The sequence below is a fragment of the Elgaria multicarinata genome, chromosome 1, assembly GCF_023053635.1.
Source record: "Elgaria multicarinata webbii isolate HBS135686 ecotype San Diego chromosome 1, rElgMul1.1.pri, whole genome shotgun sequence".
In the NCBI taxonomy this organism is placed as follows: domain Eukaryota; kingdom Metazoa; phylum Chordata; class Lepidosauria; order Squamata; family Anguidae; genus Elgaria; species Elgaria multicarinata.
In genome coordinates this window covers 83,623,832-83,647,953 of record NC_086171.1, presented here as the reverse complement: position 1 = coordinate 83,647,953, position 24,122 = coordinate 83,623,832, and the positions used below count along the sequence as shown (strand labels likewise).

Genomic DNA, 24,122 nt, shown 5'->3' with positions numbered 1-24,122 from the left:
TTTGCAGTGGAAGGCAGGGCTGAGGGCAAAGGAGGCAGGCCAATCTACCCAAAATTAAAGCTCAATGCAGCAAAAAGCACGTACTGCCAGTAACGAAGCCTTAAGAGACATCTCATCCTTTTAGAAAGGGGGAAAGAACTGCATAAAAGCAGAGAAACCGCAAAATGATTGGTGATTGGGGGGAAGGGGCTGGGCCAGCGGAGGCCCCCAAGCCTGAGGTTCCCCACCCTGACTTAATGAGTTTCAGTCTAGAGCAAGCCCATGGAGGTTTGCCTCCGTTTCCTCTGCTACTCTTCATAAGGAAGGGACTGTGGCTCAGTTCACAGATGTGTTTTCAAAAGAGGCATGCATGTATGGGGGTCGTCCTCTCTGGTTATTTGCGATCCTGAAGTAAGGAGGGTTGGCTTCCATCTATGGACCAACGTATCTCAAAGCGGCAGGAGAGGTTTTCCCAATAGCAGAGCGAGAGGAGCAACTGCTTCCAGCAGCCTGTCCTACTCAGCAGCTACTAACATGGAAGGCCATGTTTTCTGTGCGCCTCCTCCCTTCGCCTGCTCGGTTGAGAGCAGCTGCTGCCGGAGCACACAAATGAGCTGCTGCTCTAAAGATGCTGGCCTGCAGCTGCTGCCGTGCGGATTGGCGTCTGGGGGAGGCAGCTCCTGCTACTCTCTCCTCGGAAAAGGCGAGCTGAGGTCACGGGAAGCCAATCCTTGAGGCTTCTGTGGCCCCCACTGGCACTTCCGACGGTTATTAGAACGGAGCCCCCGGCATTCGTCGGCATTCCAAGCAGAGAGGGGAGGACTCCCGGCCATGTGTTCCCTCAAGGGGGAAAAAGAAGATGTGAAGTGAGGCATTGAACAGATCGTTGTTAGCTCTGTTCATTGCAGATGACATCTGGCTAGATGCTATGCACACCGCGTGGCATCTCTGCCTGTTGAGAATTGGGGAATCTGCCACACTAAGTAGCTTGTGTCTCTCTGTGTGTGTATGTGATGATGATGATGATGATGATGATGATGATGATGATGATGATTTCTATCCCCCCAAGCTGTAGTCTCTGGGGGCTTATCTACACCAAGCAGGATATTCCACTATGAAAGCGGTATGAGAGCAGTATATCAAAGGCAGGAGCCACACGACTGCTTTGTAGTGATATTGAAGTGCACTGACAACTGTTGGGGTCCATGACACATCTACACCAAGCAGGATATAACACCATGAAAGCGGTATATGGTATGTATTAATGGGCCCCAAGGTTGTCAGTGCACCTCAATACTGCTATAAAGCAGTAGTGAGGCTCCTGCCTTTTATATACCGCTTTCATACCGGAATATCCTGCTTGGTGTAATTGAGCCCTGGGTGTGGGAGGCTTCAAAATTCTCAACCAGGGGTTGTGTTCTCATAATGATCCTGTTCAGATGACACGCTAAGCCACAGTGGTTCAGCATTTTGAGCTAGACATTATGGTTTAGCATGCTGTGTGAACCATGACTTAGTGTGTCGTGTGAACCATTCCTAACCATGGTGACTACATAACCATGGTTTAAACACACTCACTAATCATTTGCCAGAAAAGGGCTAGTGGCCTAACCACAGGTTAGTGCTCTAAGCATGGCTTAGCATGTGGTCTGAACAGGCCCTATGTGTAGCTAGGCCCTGAGAGGGGACAACCATGGAAAGAAGCCCGCCTTTCCCAATTCCCAGCCATTATGGCAATGGTAGTCCCACACATCTGGACAATGCCAGGTTGGGGATGGCTGAAATAAGCTGCTGTGCATTCCCAACATCTGTCCTGGAACATAACAGAATACAAAATAATAGCAATAGTCATGATTCCCTCAAAGTTAACACCTGCAAATATCAAGGGTCTGTACATTTTAGTAGCCTCCCATGATTCGTGATCTCATGATTTGTGATCTCTTATTTTACAGCAAGTATTGGGGAAAGGAGGAAGCAGCAAGAGAGATGCCTCCTATTCCTTTCCTTCTTTAAAGCCCGGGGCAACATGATAGAAAGATACCGCACCCACCCACCCACCATCCCTCAAAGCCAACTGTGCATGGCAGACAGGGTGGCCACTGATGCACCGACATAGAAGTGGGAACGCATTGCTAAAAAATAGGATGAAAGAGGACACACATTTGCATAACGTTTGCAGATTTGAATTTATATGGATAGAGGCAAATGTAGAAATAATTAGTAGAATTCAAGTAGGGATACAAACTCTCTTCCTGATTTGGCCTTCTCCAAAAGCCTACTCTGAAGTGATAGACCAACACACACACACACACACACACACCAAGTTCCCTGTGGTGTACCGTTACGAGATTTGGTTCTCAGGCCTGCCATAGTGAAAGATCCCTGTCCTTCTGAGTTCTCTCATTTGGTGTGAGTGTGTGTGTGTCTGTGAGTGTGTGTGTGTGTGTGTGTGTGTGTGCGCACACACACACACGCAAGGATTTGTGTGCCAAGTATCCAGGTCTTGGGTGGTTGCCAATGTAGCTAGATTTGTAGACCCCTGGCAAATCTGTAATACATTCCTTAAATATTTCAGCAACTTCTGTTCACAATCTCTCAACCCTAAAAATAAGAAGTTACAGACCTCATGTTAGGGTCCTGCAGGCTGGATGTCTTGGAAGGGTTTACCAAAGAAGCATCTTCTTTTTCAACCTGTGGAAAGAATAGCAATAATTTAGTACAATGTAAAGGCAGTTTGGAGTTGAGGTGATGGTAGGCCACTTCCTGAAGCCTCTTTGGTCTCCACTGACAGCCCTCACTGGAACTCCAAATAGACACAGGAGGACTCCCATCCATATTTATTCAGCTGCAAGTCCCACGGTCTGCAACAGGGCTTGCTCTCTGGTACGTGTGTTTAAGGCAGCAACCTGAATAGTCAGAAACCACAATTTGTGGTATGCCGGTATAACAAGATGTTTATTAGAATGTTGTCATATATACATATTTGCAAGAATACCTGTGAATTAGCAGTACCATGAACAATTACTAGTCAGTCAGTCAGTTTATTGTGTTACAAGCAGTTAGCCATTATACACAAGTTATAAAAGAGAACAGTTTACAATAAAAATAATTGAGCATCATAAAAGGGGTCACTACCTAAACCCTTCATGCATTGTGTAGAACGTATCTGCATAGACTTAGCTAAAAAAATTGACACTCTAAAAGAAACAATTTTTTTTGCATCTGATAACAAATGACAAACTTTAGCATGTGATAATGAGCCCTTCAGCGATTTTAGCAAGGGAGAAATGTATATATTTCTAAGATCGTTATACATAGGACATTCAAGCAAAACATGAATTAAGTCTTTGATAGAGACTGCATTACATCCACATACTCTATCTTTAATTGGTAATCTCTTATATCGTCCTAGCTGAACTGCTAAAGGGAGAACATTTAGTCTTGCCTGTGTAAAGATTATCCTCAATTTAATGTTGGGTATATCCACCAGATAACTTGGTAGAGATAAATAAAATGGCGTGAAAGAATTATAGAAAGGGTTAGTTTTACAGGACTTAAGCTCTTCTGACTGAGACTGCATCTCAACAATTACTAAAGATTCTGTGCATTAGAAATATTGCATTATGTCATTTCCAACTTGATCACGAAAGACCCAATTAGAACAACTTTGAAACACTTTGAAACATATTCGGCCGCTATGTTCAAATTCACCAAACAATCCACTTCCTTGCCCAATCTCTGACCCAGTTCATATTCACACAAATGCAGGTGATCTGTGCGAACATCTCAGGACTGCACAGTCACTGCTGAAGGACCATCGGTACATGTGGAAGAACCATTTGTGAGAACCAGTGCCTCTACGGAGAGGGCCTCTCCGTGCTGCTAGCATGATTTGTGTGGTTGTCTTCTTGAGAAAGGGGTACTAGAATCACATACAAATCACCATTATCAACGCAATCTTTTATGACTGATTTGGCTCAGCAGCTTCCAGTTGGAGCAAGTCCTCATGCCACCAAATTGTACTGACTGCAAAAGAAAGTTGTGTCTGCCTTTGTCTGCAAAATACCTTTATGCCATGCACACTGTATCCTTCCTTATGCCATTCTTGTCAGCCATGTTCAGGCCACGTACCATAACTCCTGACTTCCTACATTAGAAAGAGTTAAACCAGGGCCAGCCCTACCGTTAAGCAGAGTGCAGCAGTCTCCTCAGTTGGGAGATGCTGGGACATGGCAGCAAGCATTGGAGGAGAGACCATTGGAGTGTCATGTGGCCTCCTCTACACCTTCTAAGTTAGCCTGCTGCCTTCAGGTGCAGTGGAGGATGCTGTGCCATCATCAGTGTTGAAGAGAGATTCATCTGCTGGTACAATGGGGAGTTATACATAGAACGGGAAGGGCCACCAATATACCTCAGGCCGCCATATGTCTTGGGCTACTCTGATTTCAGCTTTTCCCAGTTTAAATAAACTGAATTAAATCCTATTGTTATGAACAATGAGATTGCTGATGTAACAATGATGGTGGTGGGAGTTGAAACTCTCATAACAATATCTTCCAGGTTAATTTGAAGGGGGATAGGACTGCTGAGAAGTTGAATTTATTGCTCATCTGAGCCAGTGACTAATAGCAAACTTTGTGTGCAAAAACGCATCAGTGGGGGAAGGGCACAATACTCACCCACAGAGTTCTTGTGAATGGAATTTCATAATTAGCTGGCTCATTGGTCGAAAGTCAGCCATTTATAATGCTCACTGTTCTAATGAGCCTGGATTGATTTATTGCAAATTCACTATATTAAGTTTTTTAAAAAATATTGTGAGTAAAGAATCAGGAAGGTGGTACATAACGTTGTGACACATGACACCATGCTGGACTACACAATTCCAAACTACAACTCCCAAGATATACTTTGATGTTGTGCATGCCCAAAAATTCATATAGTGGAATGAGATCTCCTATTAAAGAAGAATTCTTGTCTGAGCTCACATGAATGAATTTGTTACTTTCCAAGGAAATAAGAAATCCACTCAGACTCTGTTCTTACTTCTGAATCTCCTATGGTGAGATATCAGATTCAGTGGGCTTTTTTTTGTAGGGGGGTGTGGAGGCGGTATAATATGCACAAGTTATCACTAAGAATTATTTAGAACCCAATCCAATTGTGGGAAGCTTGGGGCCTGAGTCCTTGGCTCTGCCTGCTTCCCATCTGATTGCCGGCCAAAGTAGGTGACAGTCCTATCAGTCCACCTTCTCCTTCTTGGCTTCCCCACATTGATCACCTCTGAGTGAGCACCAGCCTCACTCTGTTGCTGAAGCTTGCATCACCTTCCTCCAAGTTGTTATTTTTTTCTGTTTGACTTCATTTTGAAATCTGTGTTTCCAGTGGAGTGCCTCATCTCTAATAATACAGGGACTGCGCTTGCCTGGCAAGGGTGTTTCTTACTCCAGTTAGCCGCCTATCTGCCTGTATAGTGCCATGATAAAGTGGACTTGCTGAGGGTCACACTCTGTCCGTGCTAAGCCACAGGCCAAAAAGATACTTTCTTCTGGCACTCAACCTGCCTGCCTTCTCCATCACCCCTTGCCCACCTGTGCCTGCTGCCTGCTTAGCTACTCTGGCAGCGCAATAACAGAACTCTGAGCTTCAAAAACATTCCTCCCTGTGTTTGTATGGTGCCTGCAACAGATACAGGTGTTTCCTACTTCACTCTTTGAGCTAGCAACCTGTCCGCCTGTCTCTGCCTGCCTAAAAGACTGTCTGGGACCAGGGTGAAGTAGCAGACTTGGTGGGTGTCATGCTCAGTTCATGCCAACCCACAAGAGGCATTCTCGCAACTAGCACTTATTTATTTATTTATTTATTTATTTATCATATTTATTTATTTATTTATTTATTTATCATACTTATACCCCGCTCCTCAGCCAAAAAAACTTATTGCTGTCTCCTCGTGCTTCCTTCCACCACAACTCACTCAGCTCTCTCACACCTACAGCACATCTTTTGCCACTCTAGCGTGGCGCCCCTGTGCGGATTCAGACAAGGATGCTTTCTTACTTTGTTCCGATGCCTGCCTCTCTCTCTCTCTCTCTCTCTCTCTCTCTCTCTCTCTCTCTCTCTCTGGCTGCCGAGTGCCAGGCCAAAGTAACAGGGCTTGGTGGGTGCTCTGATGAACGTGCCAACTCATGGGCCTATATAGTGAGTGTGACGAACAGTTTAGTCCCCAGGGGGAAGAGAACTGTCTGGCTCATTCCACTACCACTCCGGGGAGGGGGGGATGATGTCAGGGGGAAGCCTCACCCTCTTGAAGTCCATCCCATCCCCTGAAGCCCCACCCCATGACATCCTGAGGGTGGGAGTTTCTTCATGCAGAGAGAGAGAGAGAGGCATGATCAATCCGTGCCTCTCTCAGCATGGAAAGTTTAAACTGTGCAGAGAGCCAGCATGGAACTGGAGCAATGCTGAGCTAGCACAGCCCTCTTCCCACTCCTCTCCCTTCTGAGGAGGTGGGCCTTTGGAGAGGGGGAGGGGTACATCCACAGGCCAGCTGTCCTGGCCTGGTGAGCCAAAGGGCTCGATCTCGATCCCTGCTGTATGGCATACTTGCATCTGGCACTCACTGCTGCCCGCCTCACCCACTGCTGCCACCACCAACTCCACCCAACCCCCTCCAGATGTTATTTATTTATTTATTTATTTATTTATTTATTTATTTAAGCATTTTTATCCCACCATTCAGCCAAAAAAAGGCTCTCATGGCAGCTTACAAAAATATTTCTTGACAGTCCCTGCCCACAGGCTTACAATCTAAAAGACATGACACAAAAGAAAAGGGGATCGGGAGGGAGGAGGAGGAGGGGGAAAAGGAAAGCAAATTCAGGCACCACAATCTTAGTTGCAAAGTTCAGCAGTGACAGTTGGCAGTTAGCAGCAGGAGGGAGGGGGCTCTCAGCTGGAGCTGGACCTAGGCACGATGGAGAGGTGCCTGGCTGCTGCTTCCTCCCTCACTGGTGGCCTCTGCAGAGACAGTTGGTAGCAGGTGGGAGGGGGCTCTCAGCTGGAGCTGGAGCCAGGCATAATGGAGAGGTGCCTGGCTGCTGCTTCCTCCTCAGATTACAACCCCCATCATCCCCAATCATTGGTCATGGTGGCTGGGGCTGATGGGAGTTAGAGTCTAAGAATATCTGGAGGGTCACAGGTTCCTCCCCCCTGCTGTATGCACGTACTTGGGAGGAAGCCCCATTGAACTAAACAGGGCTTACTTCTGAGTAAAACATGTGTAGGATTGAGCTGTAATGCAGACATAGCCTACTCCATATAAAAGGGTTGTAGTATGGAAACAGGCAATTTTCACTCCTTTTAAAAAAATCAAATGAAAAGTCTCACGCAAGCAGCTAGATTAGGTGTAGCTTTCCATTTTTGTAGCTCCCTGGTGCCTAATTATGAAGAAACTGATAACGCAGTCCCGCAGCTACAAAGCCAAAGACCCCGACAATACAACTAAAGAGTTTGTGGTGAAATATTGCTGGTTTCCTCCAGAAAACCCATACGGGCACTGTGAGCGACATTGTCATGGCATGCCTGAGTTTTATAACCTCCATCCCTGCTGAGTAGCATATGTGTACATGTGTTCATTTTGATCTATCGCTCCCCACCTTGCCAACAATTGATAAGCCATGCTGCATGAACATCTCCCCGTCTCATCGCTGACAACTTAGGCCCACATTTCCTTTTTATGCTTCAGTCGCTTTGCCAAAAGGTTATTTAGTGCGTTTGCCTACTAGATAACTGCAGCTCGATTTCCAAGCTGAGGCTGCCCGTAACTTAAAAGAGGAAAGGGCAAACCAACCAGAGGGAAATGGCAGCCTGTGACTGCCCTAACGCAGGAACAAACAGCATTAATTCTGGGATAAAACGAATGTGCCAAGGTAATTGTGGCAACGACAACGTGCACAAGCCTTGAATCAATTTAATTCCTATTTGTTTTTTTGCTGCTCCACAAATTACTGTACAAAAGGGCAGGACCCTAAAGTGTAGCTAGATATTGGTTAACAAACTGTTGCTTGTTCATAACGTCCTCCATGATTCCAATGTCTTTGATTTCACCCTTTTGTCTCCCTCCCATGTTCAAGTACTTTCCCATTCCTTCCTTCCCTCTCTGTTGAGTGCTAAAATATTTGTCCCTGCTCTGAATCATTTCATGAGGAAGGCATTAGGAGCTCTTCACTGCTAACTGCCTTCTCACCTACTATGTTCGGTTCAGAACACCTGTGATAAACTACAGAAAATTCTTCTGTGTGGTGAACCAGTGTGGACTGGGAGTTGGAGAGCCAGTGTGGTGTAGTGGCTAAGGTGTTGGACTGGGAGTTGGGAGATCCGAGTTCTAGTCCCCACTGGGCCATGGGAACCCACTGGGTGACTTTGGGCCAGTCACAGACTCTCAGCCCAACCTACCTCACAGGGTGGTTGTTGTGAGGATAAAACGGGAGAGGAGGAAGATTATGTATGCTACCTTGGGTTCCTTGGAGGAAAAAAGGCAGGATATAAATGAAATAAATAAATAAAAGTCTTCACCATCACAATGACTACATTACCTCTTCCCTTGAGATCTAATTTAAAAGTGAGGCCAGCTACTTGACCTCCATCCACTAGGTATGTATTTGGGATTTTGGGGAGGGGGGGCAACTCTAGCACTATCTATATCAAGTTCAAAGTTTAGCCTCATCTTTACTGAAGCCCTCTCTACCGGTGTGAACCAGCTATAAGATTTTCATTGATTAATCACTTTTAACCAATTCATTCATTCATTCATCCATTCATCCATTTTATATACATTTGCATATTAATACAATTCTCAGAATATACTTTTTGGGATATGGAACAAAGTGTTATTATTTCACAAAGAAAAGCTACTTTGTTTGTTCAACCAACAGTGGCTGACTATATTATTCATTTCCTGTTGAGGGAAAAGTCATCTTGATTCTTTTCTGTTTTTCTTTCTTATATTACAGTAACATATGGCAACTACAAAGTAGCTTAAAAACTAAACAGGGAAAAGGAAAGGAACCTCTCATGCAAGCACTGAGTCATTACTGACTCTTGGAGGGATGCCAGCTTTCGCTGACGTTTTCTTGGCAGGCCTTATAGCAGGGTGGTTTGCTGTTGCCTTCCCCGGGCGTTATTACATTTCCCCCAGCTAACTGGGTACTCATTTTACCGACCTCAGGAGGATGGAAGGCTGAGTCGACCCGAGCTGGCTGCCTGAAACCAGCTTCCACTGGGATCGAACTCAGGCCGTGGGGAGAGTTTCAGCTGCAGAAACTGCTGCTTTACCGCTCTGCGCCACACGAGGCTCAAAAAACTAAACAACTGCACCAATAATTCACAGGTTTTTAAAGAAGTTTTCCTTGAGTATTAAAATGTGTATTGGAGTGTTCGACACATTGGAGTGTTCGACAATTTTTATAACATACGGAGCGCATTTATTGACTTTTCAAACTGAAATAAAGAAATGCTTTATCCTCCCATGACTCTTGGGACCCTATGGCAAAATATGTTGGGTTCCAAAATTTATAATATACTGCACTGGTGAACAAAATGCCCCCCTCAGGACCCAAAAATGGTCCATCCTTCATCTAAGGTATTTCAGTGTTTCAGAGAAATGTATCTTTAGCCCATAGGCTTCGATGGGATCAAGCCATGTTAGAATTGACCTGCTTTTAATCCTGTATTTTGCCTTTCATCTTAAATCTGTACCGGAAAATGAGAGGTAGTCAGACCCGACTATCTAACTGAGAGACATGACAGTAAGTGAGGTGATAGGAGAATTCAATCTGTGGTTCTATTTCTCTGACAGTGCATTCAACAATAAAAGTCATCACTGGATTTTGCAGTCATCAAATGATCAGCACACATGTCAATCGGCTATAAAAGAGAATTTAAAAAGGCAATGTACACACACCTGAGCAGTGCCCACTCGAAATGCTGCTTCCATTTGAGCTTTAAGGATGTTACATTTCAAATGCTCTGGTACCGAGGAAGGAGACACAGGATGGTGGTGAAGGCTCTTCTCTGACATTTTTTTATCTTCACTCTGCCGTTAACATAAGAGGGTAGGAAACAGATACAGTCTTTAATAGAGATTTATCTTTACCCCCATAGGCTTCAGTATATTGTGTAAGCAGTTATAACCCCAAAACACAAAACTTTCCCCTGGACTAATTAGGAGGGTTGTTTCTTTTAATAAATTCTTGCTAAATTCAACTCCAAGCTTGTATAATGCTGAATAAATGAAACACATGACTAAACTAATTACAAACAGTTTACATTAATGATGGGACGGGGGGGACGGAAGAGTAGAGGTACATTTATTCCAGGTGGAGAGGACTGGACAGGCCAGATAAAGGCCTAATCTACACCAACCAGGATATTGCACTGTGAAAGTGGTATGAAAGCAGTATATAAAAGACAAGAGCCACACCACTGCTTTTGTTTCAAGTTATGGCATGTTCATTTTATATGTACCATCAAAGACAACCTTTCTCCTTGTTTTTCTGCAGCAAAAGTAGATGTCCTCCACTGTAGATACATAGTGTTGCTTCAGATTAGTCATGCTTAGACAACTGCCTGAGTTCATATTGTGTTTTTTTTTGAGAATGTGTCAGAGCCTTATACTCTTCAACCCACCTATGCACACCTTTGATGTCTCATGTGTAATAATTAAAACTTTTTGATAGTGAAGAGCCATCAGAAGAATACTGTTAATGTGCACACAAGACCCTGAAGAATTTCCTTGGAGGGGTCACCACCAACAGTGGCTAGATAGCAGAGTTTTTTCTGTGGAAGCACTTGCACTGTGGAAGTTCTTCCCTGGGAAGATTTGCCGGGCCTGCTCTAACAAAATCTTTTGGAGGATGGTGAAAAACATTCTGTTCTGCCAGGCCTTCTGAGTTTCCTGAGTATTGATTTTATCTTTGCTGGGCTGCTACGTTAGCTAAATTTGTGTATTCATTAATTTAAATTACCTACTTTTATTGTGTTTCTTCTTCCATTTTAACTGTGGCCCTTTCTACACCATACGGGCGTAGAGGGAAGGAGGGGAGAGGATCTCATGGTATTCTGATTGCAAGATCCTCCTCTTAGTCCAAACGCATGCGCGACATCCCATGAGGAAGGAGGGATGTTGTGCCTGCCATTTTTAAAAAATTATAAGATGAGTGCACGTGCACTCCAATTAAAGATATTAATAATATTTGTGTATGCATGCAGTTAAAACTGCAGGAGCCCTGCCCTCTTTTGTATCTGGTCACTCTACAAAAGTGGGCAGGGCTCCTGCAGCTTTAACTGTTGTGATGAAGAGGGAAGTTCACCAGGTGCTGCATGCATACAAATGACCCCTGCTGAAATTCCCTTTTCTATACAACTATTAAAGATACAGGAGCCCAGTCCTCCTTTTCATATGGTCACCCTACTGGTCAGTGGACATTATAATTCAGTGAAACCAAAGCCTACCCCCCAAAAAAAACATACACCCCACAAAAGCCAATGCTATCAAAATTCTTGTTTTATAGATTTTTCTAAATTAAATTACATCCTCCCTTCTAAAATTAACCTGCACGTGGAATTAGACACACTGCATATGTAAAAGCAGTATTTACGTAGCACTTTCCCTAAATGCTTCATATACATTATCTATTTAACCCTTACAAAAGCAATGCAAGGCAGGCCTGTGAGAGATAGTGGGTTAAGTACAGCTACCTAGGCCACAGCTAGACCTAAGGTTCATCCTGGGATCATCCAGGGTTCTCCCCTGCCTGAGCACTGGATCCCCTGTGTGTCACCTAGATGAATGGGTTTGACCCCTGGGTGATCCAGGGATAAACCTTAGGTCTAGCTATGGCCCTAGTGAAGTCATGGCAGAGGCAGAATTTGAATCAGGGCCTTCCTGATCCATAGCTCAGTCTCTTCACCAAAACACGACAACAGCTTTTAGTGCCATGGGAGCCCAGAGAGGTCTAGAAATTAATTTTAAATCTCTGGCCCTTTCTACACCTAAGAGTTATCCCAGGAAAATGGAGGGATCATCCCTGCCTGCTTCCGGGATCCCCTGTGTGGCTTTTGGATGCACAGAAACGATCCTGGGATGATCCCGGGATATAGGGATGGTGTAGACGTGCCCTCAGCTATAATGGTTTCACTCCAGACAGATATTCTCCTTCAGTTACCACTGGAATGGGATGAAACAACTTTAGAAAATGTTTGCTACCTTTTTGTTTCACGAACTGCTAACACAGACTTTCCCAACCTTTTGCACCAGATTGGCGGCAGGGTGGGGAGGCTGTGTTAGTATGTGGGGTTTAAAATGTTTTTACTGAGAAAAAATGGCCCTCATGCCATGGGAAAGGATTTGGTTTCGCTTCACGTTTGTGACGTCCTTGAGTGAGCCATTTTCCTTAAATGAATGGCTGTCACTGATTCCCATGGAGGAAAGCATAGTGCTACACTTGGGGACGGCATTGCAGTGTCCTCTGAGCAGTGTGCAGAGAGAAGACTTTGCAACCTCATTCCACCCTCTGGTTTCTGCAGTCCACGGACCTTCTAACCTCATACACCAGGGGTGTTGAACCTCTCAGTCGGAGGGCCAAATTCCATTTTGGAGAAGCTCTCGGGGGCCCACATTCCGGCGGTGGGTGGTGCCGAAGGAAAATGGGTGGGGCCAAATACTAGCACATTTTAGCTTAAAGCTCTTACTGCCAGTAACTAAGCATTAAAAGAGGCATTCAACCTTTTAGAATGGGTAGAAATGGCAAACGCCAGGAAACCACCAAAAGAAAAGGGGAAAGGGGGTGGAGCCAGGGGAAAGGGGTGTGGTCATTTGGGGAGCCCTGGAGGGCTGGATTGGGATCCCAGACAGGCTGGATTTGCCCCGTCGACCTGACGTTCAACACTCCTGTCATGCACCCTTCTAGTCTCAGTCAGTTTGCTGAACAAGGAGCGCCAAAGCACATATTCCTGTCCTGTACCTTGTTTGTATTGATGTGCAGAACTGGCCAAGGTCTTACTACTTTCACAGTTTCCACTTCAATCTTCTTTAAATGGAGAGAAGTTTCATCATAATGGCGAGGAACTCCTGGATGCCCAAAATTAGGAAAGAAAACAGCCTGAAAGCAAAGTACAAAAATCCTGCAAAGAAAACCACTTTGGGTAGATGATGTCTAAGCGGCTTTAAAGTTACATTCTTTCCCATTTGATAACAAAGCTAAGTGCATCGTTTGTAAAAACAAAACAAAACATATTCAGCTTTAAAATGTGCTGTTAAGGATTGTTGGCTCTCTAGCAAATGGTGCTGTTGCTGTTTCTCATCCTGACTAGAGGATTCACCTTAGACCAGAGGTGCAACAAATGCAAGCTGTGACCTGTATGCTGCCCACCAAGGCATTTCTGCAGGCCCAACAGCCCCCTTTGCATTGTCTGGGGCTTAGAAAATGGTAGCAAGGAGTGGAAGTGTGAGGACAGCCCAGTAAGTTTAAGGCTGTCACTTTCTCTGGGCATACCTACATTATAGCAGCGTGTTCAGAGGAGGGCAACCGGGATGATCAGAGGTCTAGGAACAAAGCCCTATGAAGAGAGACTGAAAGAACTGGGCCTGTTTAGCCTGGAGAAGAGAAGACTGAGGGGAGACATGATAGCACTCTTCAAATACTTCAAAGGTTGTCACACAGGATCTCTTCTCGATCCTCTGAGAGTGCAGGACACGGAATAACGGGCTCAAGTTAAAGGAAGCCAGATTCCACCTGGACATCAGGAAAAACTTCCTGACTGTTAGAGTAGTACGACAATGGAACCAGTTACCTAGGGAGGTTGTGGGCTCTCCCACACTAGAGGCCTTCAAGAGGCAGCTGGACAACCATCTGTCGGGGATACTTTAGGGTGGATTCCTGCATTGAGCAGGGGGTTGGACTCGATGGCCTTGTAGGACCCTTCCAACTCTGCTATTCTATGAGTCTATGATAGATTTATATCGTCATTAAACCAATTCAATTGGTCTAGCAGAGGCTTTTGGCACAGAGCAATATCAATCTTGTGATATTTTTCCCCCTCAGCATGATGCTCAGGATGCAATATTATGCCATCCACTGACCTGAAATGCATGGCACTGGTTCCTGATGCAGATGAAATACTGAGCTACGTCAATCATTATGACAAGCTAGTGTGGCAGGACTAATGTTTTTATAATAGGGTCCCGTATAAACCAGGATCTTGGGCCAGTAAATGTGAATGGGGCCTCCTACATACACGCTAGCTACTAGCCCAACCCTATGACTGATTCATTCAGTCAGATCAATCAGTGCTGACGGTTCTTCATTTCAAAAACCTATTTCCGGATCCATGAAGATGAAGCTATACACTCAAAATTATTGAGGCAAACCAGTGAGCAAATTACAAGTTCTTCTTAAATGTAAAGAAAATTTTTAAAAATATATCTATTGTTCCTGATGGGGAGGGGGACAAGGTAGGGAACAAGTGCACAGGTTTTACTAGAACTCCATTTTCAAAGTTTTGCTGGAGTTGAAGCTCCTTCCCACCTTTTTTCTTTTTCTTTTTTAAGGAAAATACAGTGTAAGTCAAAAATACAAATTGTCATGGGCTGAGCCCATGGTTCCTTTAAGAGAACATCTTTTGCTTCATCCCAGGGAGAGGGAGAGGGGTTTCTTTGTGTCTGAAAAGGGAGTAGCAAGTGAAATACCAAGGCCGCGCTGGGCAAGAAGCACCTGGCATCTGATAACGCCTCCCCGGGCTGGTACTGGGGGGAGAATAACAAGTTGCAGCTGTGCAATGTCTGGGAGCATTCCCCCCTCCCTTCGGGAGAGGTGTGGGTTGCTATGGGATTTCTATTGGTCAAGGTGGGTCTGGTGACAAGGGGGTCCCAGAAAGGGGTAAAAAGCATAGGCACCCAAGGGTCCGGTCTCTTTCCTGTGGGTGTCAGGAGTCTAGCGTGTGCGTGGTGAGTCAGAGCATCCAGGCCAGGCCGACTGGATGGCGGAGGCTCCACACGGCCACTGAGGGAAGGAGTCTTAATTTGAGTGGCGTAAAGCCAAGTCGGAGTGAGCAACAAAGAGGTTGAGTCGCAGAGTTAAATGTTTGTTATGTTTTAGATTAGGTTTGGGTACAAGTGGGCAAGGGACCTTGCCGGAGTTACGGCTGGTGGGTGGTTAAGTGGGGAGAGAGTGTGAATTTAATTGGCTTGAGTGTGTAAAGGGGGAGGGGGAGATATTAGTCCCTGCTGTCCGAAGTGTGTCATTCCTTTGTCCGTGTTTTTCCCCAAAACCTCTTACGTGTTTACCTTAATGTGTGGAAACTTACAGAAGTGTGTAATGTGAAGAATGAAAGTGTTTGGTCCCTATCTCTGGAGTGTGGTGTTGCTTCCTTGAGAACCTAGACTACAAAGGGTTAACAACCGGCAGTGAAGGGGCGTGAGTCTGGGCTGGCTGTGTCAGACCCCCCTTTTCCGGCCGGGGAATCGCTGAGTCAAATCAAGTCAGTAAATTTCCCACTTCTCTCACAAATATCCTTGCAATGCAGGAAAATTCACTGTACAGAAGTGCATATATAAGAAGGTATCAGCAATACGTTTGTAACAAAAGTAACTTCTCATTAAAAAAAGGAGTCCCATTTTCTTGGGAAACCTTTCCATGACAAAAGGTACATATGTCAGAAAGCAGGGGTACAGACTCTCAGTTCAGCTAGTCTCTTGGTTCATCTACACCAAGCAGGATATTCCACTATGGAAGCGGTATGAAAGTGGTATATAAAAGGCAGGAGTCACACTACTGCTTTATAGCAGCATTAAAGTGTGCTGCAGGATCTACATTACTGCTTTATAGTGGTACTGAAGTGCACTGACAACTGTTGGGGCCCATGACACATCTACACCAAGCACGATCTAACACTATGAAAGTGGTATGAAAGCGATATATGGTCTGTGACAATGGGCTCCAACAATTGTCAGTGCACTTCAATACCACTATAAAGCAGTGGTGTGGCTCCTGCCTTTTATATACCACTTTCGTACCACTTTCATAGTGGAATATCCTGCTTGGTGTAGATGAGCCCTGTGTCTCAATCTGGCCCTCTGGGGTCGCCCAGGTGGCAATGCCCTCACCCCCTGTTCTCACCCCATCCCCCAATCACCAAATTTCTGGCTTCTATGTATTTTCCCCCATTCTAAAAGGCCAAAATGAATCTTCTAAAGCTTAGTTACTGGCAGTAAGAGCTTTAAGCTAAAATATGCTGTCATTTTCAGTTTTTGGCCACACCCCTTTTACCTTTGGCCTTCAGCCCCTCCCACCACTGGAATATGGCCCCCGAACGCGTCTTTGAAATAGAATTTGGCGCTCAAGCTGGAAGAGGTACAGCAGCCCTCTCAGAAAGCATACTCTGGTTGGCAAGAAAATTCAACCTCCCAGTTCAGTTTCATGGCTTTCCAAATAATCTTCCGCAATAACACTGAGATGGCATTTGTTTAATAGACTTACTATTTGGACTTGGAATGATAGCAACAACATCCTTGCTGTCAAAAGGAGCAAGTGCTCCGTAGTTGGAGTGGTGGTGGTGGTGGTGGTGGTGGTGTCTTCCAGACATTTTTGTAGCGAATTGTGCTCCACCATTTTCCTCACTGTTAAATGGGTGAAGTTCAGTATTGTTCAAAGGGTAACTATGAGACACAAGTTTGGTCCAAATCAGAGTATTAAAAGAAGTGTTAAATTATTAGAGTATTGAAAGAAGTGTTAAACTTTAACATAGTAATCTATAATGAACAGGCCTCTGTTTATCACATTTGTTTTGTGCACTTTCTCCGAGTCCATCATCTTATCTACGCTGGACTGGACACTCTAATCATCATTGACAGACAAAATGATTCCTGAATATGCCATCCTTTCACTTTAGTGTGCATAAACCTCTGTCAAGAAATGGGAGTGACCACATGAATATGTACTCCTAACTGGCTCCAACTCTCGTTCACTACCTCTACTACTTTGTTTGTTATATTTATGTACCACTTTTCTGAAACCAACCATGGTGGTTTATAAAAAAAAAAGTTCGGAATATAAAAACAATAATCAAACGAATACATAGTAAAACATTAAGGGCACAGTCCTATGCCTGTTTATGCTGTCCGGGGCATGCTGGAAGTGGTAGGCCTTTTTTCAGCCTAAATATGCATAGGACAGCTCCTTAAAAACCGCTTTTAAAAATGTAACGATTTTGAAAGCCAGGTTAAAACGATGTCCTGACTCCCTTCCTGAAATTCTTGCTCAAACATCTGATGATTTCAACAGAAATCTTATGTTTAGCAAAGCATCTTAGTGTCACACATATTCAAGTAATTGTTGGTCATTACATATTTTAATATATTCAAAAACGGGGAAAAGAGATACAACTCTGACACCAAGTAGAAGCCTACTCTTCTATTTATTGCATCATAACTGTGTTATTATCTGACAACTAGAAGCAAGCAACTGGTAGTGCATCAAATAGATCTGAAACTGCAAAAATTCCAAGTTCAACTGCTTTCTATATCTGTTCATGTCCTCATTGATTCTGCCCCCCCCCCCCCGCCTTTTCCTCAATTTTCTTGTACTTTTTGCTTGGCCTCTATTCTTCATATCTTTTGAAGTCTTTGTTGCAAAGCAAGTTTCTGGATCAAAAGCTAAGACAACAGACCTCTTGGTTCAGGGCATCCTATACCTATGGTTGATGTTTCAGATCTCTGTATATCTAATAACTTATTATTCAGACTATCAAGCCTCCCTTCCTGACTTGCTCTCTTCCGACTTCTCATTTAGCTTCGGCTAATTATGAGCCATGCAAAAAAAGGATGCCCCATCCAACTGGCTTCTGAGAGTTCCCCAGATAGTGCCTACACACTGTCAACCATAGTTTTCACAAACATAAAGATCAGAAACATTATTTTCTGAAAATGAAAACAAAACTTCTCACATACAAAACCCCTTCTGGGCTAAATCCAACGTAATGTGAACGGGCTTCCGCTCGTGCAATGGGACTTCCTCTTCACCTCCTCTCCTCTGCACCCCCCACATCTGCTCCAGGGGTCCCAACCTCTGGAACAGACTTGGGCCATGTCTGATGGACTGCAGTGGGGGGTGGGGGGTGGGAATTCGCTTTGCCACAATTCCGCTCTGCTGGTGGAACTCCATTGGATACAACCTTCTGTGCTGTCATTTCACAGTATACATACAACTCTGCCTTTATTTACACTTCATTTACACCTTAGAAAGCAAGGTATGTCCTCTCATGTATAAACAAGAAATACAAATTGGTATTAATTTGCAGATTTGAAGCATCAATGGCAACTACCCTATCCTTGCAACTACCCTATAGGGTAACGTGTTATTTTTTAATCCGTTGCAAACAGGATTTGAAAGGGTCAGTAGTTGTAACAGTTACCTTTCCATAGTTGGAGCAAGCATTGTGAAGCATTATTACCTAGCAGTGGAGGCCCTGAACCAAGTCAAGTCTATGACATAAAAGTCAGTTCCAGGGACCAAATCCAGCCCTCTGGGGTTCCCCAATGGTCCCACTCCCTTTTCCCTGACCACCAATTAGCATTTGTAAGTCTGTGATCATGGGAGAACTGAAGACCTCACTTGTTATATTGCATAGCTCTTTATATCAAGGCACATAGGAGACTAGATAAGAATCTGGTTCTGAGTACTCACCATGGGATTTCAAATGCTGGAAGGAGCAGCAAATATATTCAACAGATTGAAGTTGTTTGTTCTGGTAAACACCTGGTAATTTTGATTTATAGCAATTACTCTTATTTTTGGCATGCTTAGCGACAAATGGGTGTATTTGGTTTTTCTTCACTGTGTAATGCATAGTTTTAGCCACTCAGGCTGATACTTTTGAATTATTTCCAAGATATTAATATTTACATATTACTGTGAGATCCACTTGGAGATCGTTTTGCAGTTTAAAACGAATGAAAAGAACTGCACAGAATAGGGGTGGCATTTTAATTGAACTGGATTTACTGTCTCGGTCTCCTGCATAAACAAAGGGCTATCCCATCATCTTTCTAGTGTGAACAGACCTCTCCTGTTACCAGTCATATAATTCCCCCAGTCATTCAATTCCCCACTAAAGTAGATCAGCTAAAATCACAAGCAAAAATCAGTTGATAAAAACATACATGGTTCGGACACAGCTGCCCACATAATGGTGGCCCTTAATTATTATTTTTTACAACAGCCTTGGGGGATGTGGAAAGCTGCTCCCACGTCACTGGTGTAACGTCTAAAAGGCAGCACAAGAAAATAGGAATGAGCAGTTGAGGTACATGAATTATCTAAGCCAATTTCAGTCAGGCTTCTGACCTACTTTTGGGAAAGAAACTGCCTTGGTTGTGCTGGGGGATGACCTTGCCCAGGAAAGGCAGAATGTCCCCCTCTGTTGAGCCTCGTGCATCTTTCAGTTGCATTTGATACCATCAGCTGTTGCATTTTCTGAACCACCATGCATTTGCAGTGGGGTTTTTTAGACTGTATTTACTGAGGTTCTGTTCCTATCAGATAGGTTTCAGAAGGTGGTGCTAGTTCACTGCAGCTTCACTCCATACAAGCTTCCATTCAGTCAACCCTGTCTTTTAACCTCTCCGTGAAGGCCCTGAGAGAAGTAGCCCAACAATATGGAATGGGGATTAGTCTTACCAATTTGCAGTTGTAGCTTTCCTTTCCTTACTATTTCACTAAGGAGATGACTGGGGCTTGAATTGTGCTAAAACAGTTATTTATGTATTAATTTAAAGCATCTCTATCCCATCTTTCTTACAAATATTCAAGGCAACTCCTTTCCTACTCCTGAGGACTACTCAACCCCCAAGGACAAAACTGGACTAGTAGTTTTGAATGGTACTTAAGAAGAGCAGTTTTAGAATACTTCTCCCCCATCAAACTTGCTAACAGGTAGCAAATATGGGCTGATATTTTTATGCTGCTACAGGCTTTCTGTACGACTTTTCTGTTCATTATAGCTTTTTGAATAAATGATTACCCCACAAAATGTTTGAAGCACACACCGGATAATTCACTTTTACTACTTTGTTTTCAATGGTTTTCAGAAAATGGAGTAATTGCATGCATGCTTTACTTTGGAATTGACGATTTTATGAATGGCACATGATACAAGCTATATGAGGCTGATGCTGTGTTACTAACATTTTATAATGCTATATATAGACACACATTTGATGTGTTGTAGATAATTATGATACTTTTATACATGGCTATGTGAATCCTTTTTGTAAGGGTGAGTTTGCATATATGGTTTGTGTTGTTTCTTTTAATTAACTGCGTGCTAGCTGAAATAAAGACTTCGGCAATGGACTTGTGGTTACACCTCACATAGCAAAACTAATGATTTCAGACTCTAGGTATATATCCACCATGGACAATTGCTAGAGATATAGATCTTCAGGGGCACATCTAACCCAATAGTGGCAGACACTTACCAGTTGCTGGCAAAAATAGACTGCTGCAAATTTGCATTTACCTTTGTGTAAATTTCTGCATGCCAGTCTCACAGAAGATTATTGCTTAACTATGAAGCAGCACTTCTTGATATGGACACTCCAATTGTTAGAGAACTTTTAGAAGTCTGGGCCAGTATTTTTCTCTGCTGGACATACTTGCTATCATATTTGCAAACAATGTGGTTTAGGTAGTAGCCCTCTCTCTCTCTCTCTCTGTGTGTGTGTGTGTGTGTGTTACAAATACATTGTGGATTTATGTGTAGTTTTCCAAGTTGATAGAGCAAAAGGGTACAGAATATATATAAAATGCCAAAGACGATGGAAAATACTCATATTTATTGTTTGGTACTTTACATGTACAAAGATCAAAACAAATGTAATAGCATCTGTAAACATACTTTAAATAAAAAAAATTAAACTATAATATATTTGCTCTGAACGATGTAGGCTTATCCCTATTTATAAACTTAGATTCAGTAAAATCGCATTAAAAACACTAACACTTTAAGATATCCCCAAAATATAAATATTCCTTAGTCCAATCACTCTTTTAAAAAATCACAGCTTTAAGGCCAAATCAACATGTGAACTAAAGTTGGCACTGTTATTACCACATTCAAGAGAAACAGAAGTATCATCATGTCAGGTTTACATGTTTAAAGAACCTGAGTGAGTGTACAGAATCCAACTTCGTAGAAGCTGGACTTATTTATGCATATCTTTCTTCCAAATGTATTAGTCTAAATTAAAGGAAGGCAGCGTGGTGCTATCCAGATGTTTTGGACTACAACTCCAGTAATCCCCAACCGTTGGCCATACCGGCTGAGGCGTATGTGAGTTATAGTCCAAAACAACTGGAGGGCACCAAGTTGCTGCCCCTGATTTAAACTATTTTTTTTTTAGAATCAACCTCTTTGGCCCCCTCAGATCTATGCATGATGAGATCAGGAGTGGGTCTTGGGAACTCACGTTCTTCCTCTCTGCCACTACCCAAACTCCCAGTGCGGATGACTGTAAGGGAACATATGAGCCTGAGTCCTGGCCCAAAGAAATATGGGACTGGAAGAGAAGTTAGCGTCTGAAAAAGGGTTCGTGTGAGAAGCTTCACCAGATTAAGGTATTCTTTCTTTCTGCTGCTCCTCTATTATCTAAACCCCCATTAACAATCTAATGAAAGGCAGCATGGCCTGTTATTAAGGCACTGTTTCTGACATCACATGGATACATTATATTACATAATAGCAGCAAGTATTACATCACTGATAGAAACTGATAAAATCTGAATGGTCAAATGCACTACATAAAAAAGTATAAAAACTCTAGTAGTTTTCTGGCACAAGAACTGTAATTTGGGGATAAAACAGATCTTTGTTTTGTTTTAAGTATTTGATTAGTTCTCTGGATCCCTTTATCACTGGCCATTAATTCATGTTTTATAACTACAATTATCCTGACTCTTGATTCCAGTATTACTCAAAGCAAAAAGAAATTAAAAAAAGACAACATGATTGTTGCTGGATTTGATTCATAAATGAAACCACAGAATAGATGAATTAAGCATAATGTGCAAACAGCAAAAAATAAAAATTAGACTGCTACATCAGACTAGGATGTAAAAACAACAACCCCAAGCAACCTGCGACATTCCAGAATTTGGGGCAGTGGAATCTACCATAATCCTTAGCTCATTCCAAAGTACAGGAAATATAACTTGCAAATATGTCTACATATTATGGGCTATGGTTTATGACACCATTTTTACAACTTATTTGCAATGTACACAGAACATTTTATGGAATGCAATGAGGATTTGAGATGGTGCATGAAGTAAAAAGATGGTGATTTCTCAAAGTGTTGTCATGAGCTTATCCTGATAGAACAAGCTCGGGGTCCCGCCTATGTTCTTCTGATTCTGTTCGTGGATATACCGTAAACTGCTGTCCTCTCCACTTGGGGATGGCTTCCAATAGTGTTTTTCATCATGATAGGGTGGCCTGAACCATACACACAGTGATGGTGAATGAGAAGCAAAAAGTAAAAACAGTTATGAATGAAAAAATAAACCAGCTTAGCATATGTGCATGGAAAATGAGGCAATTATGAAAGACTGTAAGAATGGAAAACATGAGTGGGGAACAAACCTAGCTGGGAAACAAATGAAATCACACAAAAGGCACAATCCTTCAGGAAGTTCACCCGTTGAAGCCCTACTGCAATGAATGGGAGCTACGTAAGAACCCACTGATGACCCACATGACTCCCATTTATTGGGGTTTGGGCAGAAGAACCTTCCGCAGGATTATGTTCCATGATGTTTCTCCAACATGGAGATAATCTCCATACAACAACATATATAGCCAATTGTGAAATACAGCAGAAGTGTCTATTTTGCCCCATATATACCAGATGGGTCACTGATGCGAACAGCGATTTTCTCCATAGAGATATCTTAAAGAGAAATGTTTCTCTTAAAGAAAAGGCTGTTTCTCTTAAAGAGAAACAGCCTAAGAAATTGTCAACTCTGAGAGCCATTTCACACATTATGCAGAGGAACATGTTTTTAGGTATACACTTAAAACATCTTAGCTGTACAACTAAAAAATAATGTGTGATACGCCCCCTGTAATAAGCGTTGATTGCACTTCTCTGCCCTTATCAGCCATATGATGTGGACCACGAAGTGAGGAAACTCACAGCCATGATCATGATTACGTTTCATGAAGAGAGCTTGGCGGGGGAACGGACTGCTTTACGCACCGTTCCCATATCACCCACAGTTTGTTGTTGCACCTAAAGTCTTTCCAGAATACATTTCATAAAACCTACTGATTGCTGTTTATTATTAGATATTCATAATGCAATAGCCTCTAGGTACTATCCGTTAGGAAAATATCCCTTGCATATGGCTGATGGAACTGAATGGAGTTGTGCAACAATCCAATCACCAACATCTGTCTCTCATTTCCCTTTTTGCCCCCAAATACAGACCAGACACGGTTTTCATTCAAACAGCACTTTTTATGTATCCAAACTGCTTTATATACGTTGGGTTGGGTTCAACATTAGTCCCACTTCGAGTAGACCCATTGTAATGAATGGGACTTGAAGGGGCATTGCTGTAACAGTTGATAGCAGTTGGCCTACTGTCACATAGTGAAATTATAGCTGAACACAGGACTTCCTGGCACACAGTAGATACACTTAGCCTCTGTTACATCAAGTTACCCACATGTTGTGCTTGCACACAAACGCACACGTAAAAATATAAACATTGCTTTCTATTTGCCAACTATTGATTGTAATATTCTTTTCTACAGTGCATAAATTGATTCAATGTCAAAACAGGTCAACCACTCACCTTACAGTCACAGGAGGATGGGGGTGCCAGTGTGATTGACCAGGAATCATATTTGGGTGATGCAAAGCCTGGAAATAAATGTGAACCTAGGTTACATATACAGTTGTAATTGTGCTACACAGGCTGAACTGTCTATGTTAGCCTAATAGGAAGGACAGACTTGTTTTATTCTCAGGACAAGTTGCTTATAAGCCAGCTATTAATGTCCGTTCTGAGCAAAAAACAAAATCA

General features: G+C 43.1%; 2 protein-coding genes across 3 annotated transcripts in view; both read right to left on the bottom strand.

Moving 5' to 3' along the window:
• The window catches only part of LOC134398169 (band 4.1-like protein 4B), a 53,737-nt gene extending 39,561 nt beyond the window's left edge, over positions 1-14,176 (bottom strand). Inside the window, exons 1-4 of the mRNA XM_063125452.1 lie at positions 14,120-14,176; positions 13,002-13,193; positions 9,941-10,072; positions 2,603-2,670 (exon numbers count right to left, since the gene is read on the bottom strand). Coding sequence (XP_062981522.1) covers positions 2,603-2,670; positions 9,941-10,072; positions 13,002-13,193; positions 14,120-14,176 — 449 coding nt within the window. The remainder of the gene's footprint in view (positions 1-2,602; positions 2,671-9,940; positions 10,073-13,001; positions 13,194-14,119) is intronic.
• A 2,175-nt stretch (positions 14,177-16,351) lies between these two features.
• Positions 16,352-24,122, bottom strand: part of EPB41L4B (erythrocyte membrane protein band 4.1 like 4B) — a 69,523-nt gene continuing 61,752 nt past the window's right edge. Inside the window, exons 15-16 of one of the 2 annotated variants that reach the window (XM_063131280.1) lie at positions 23,892-23,959; positions 16,352-16,693 (exon numbers count right to left, since the gene is read on the bottom strand). In XM_063131280.1, coding sequence (XP_062987350.1) covers positions 16,453-16,693; positions 23,892-23,959 — 309 coding nt within the window. In that variant the 3' untranslated portion in view covers positions 16,352-16,452. Of the gene's footprint in view, positions 16,694-21,546; positions 22,528-23,891; positions 23,960-24,122 lie in introns of those variants that run through there. The other variant, XM_063131289.1, reaches the window with a different exon arrangement.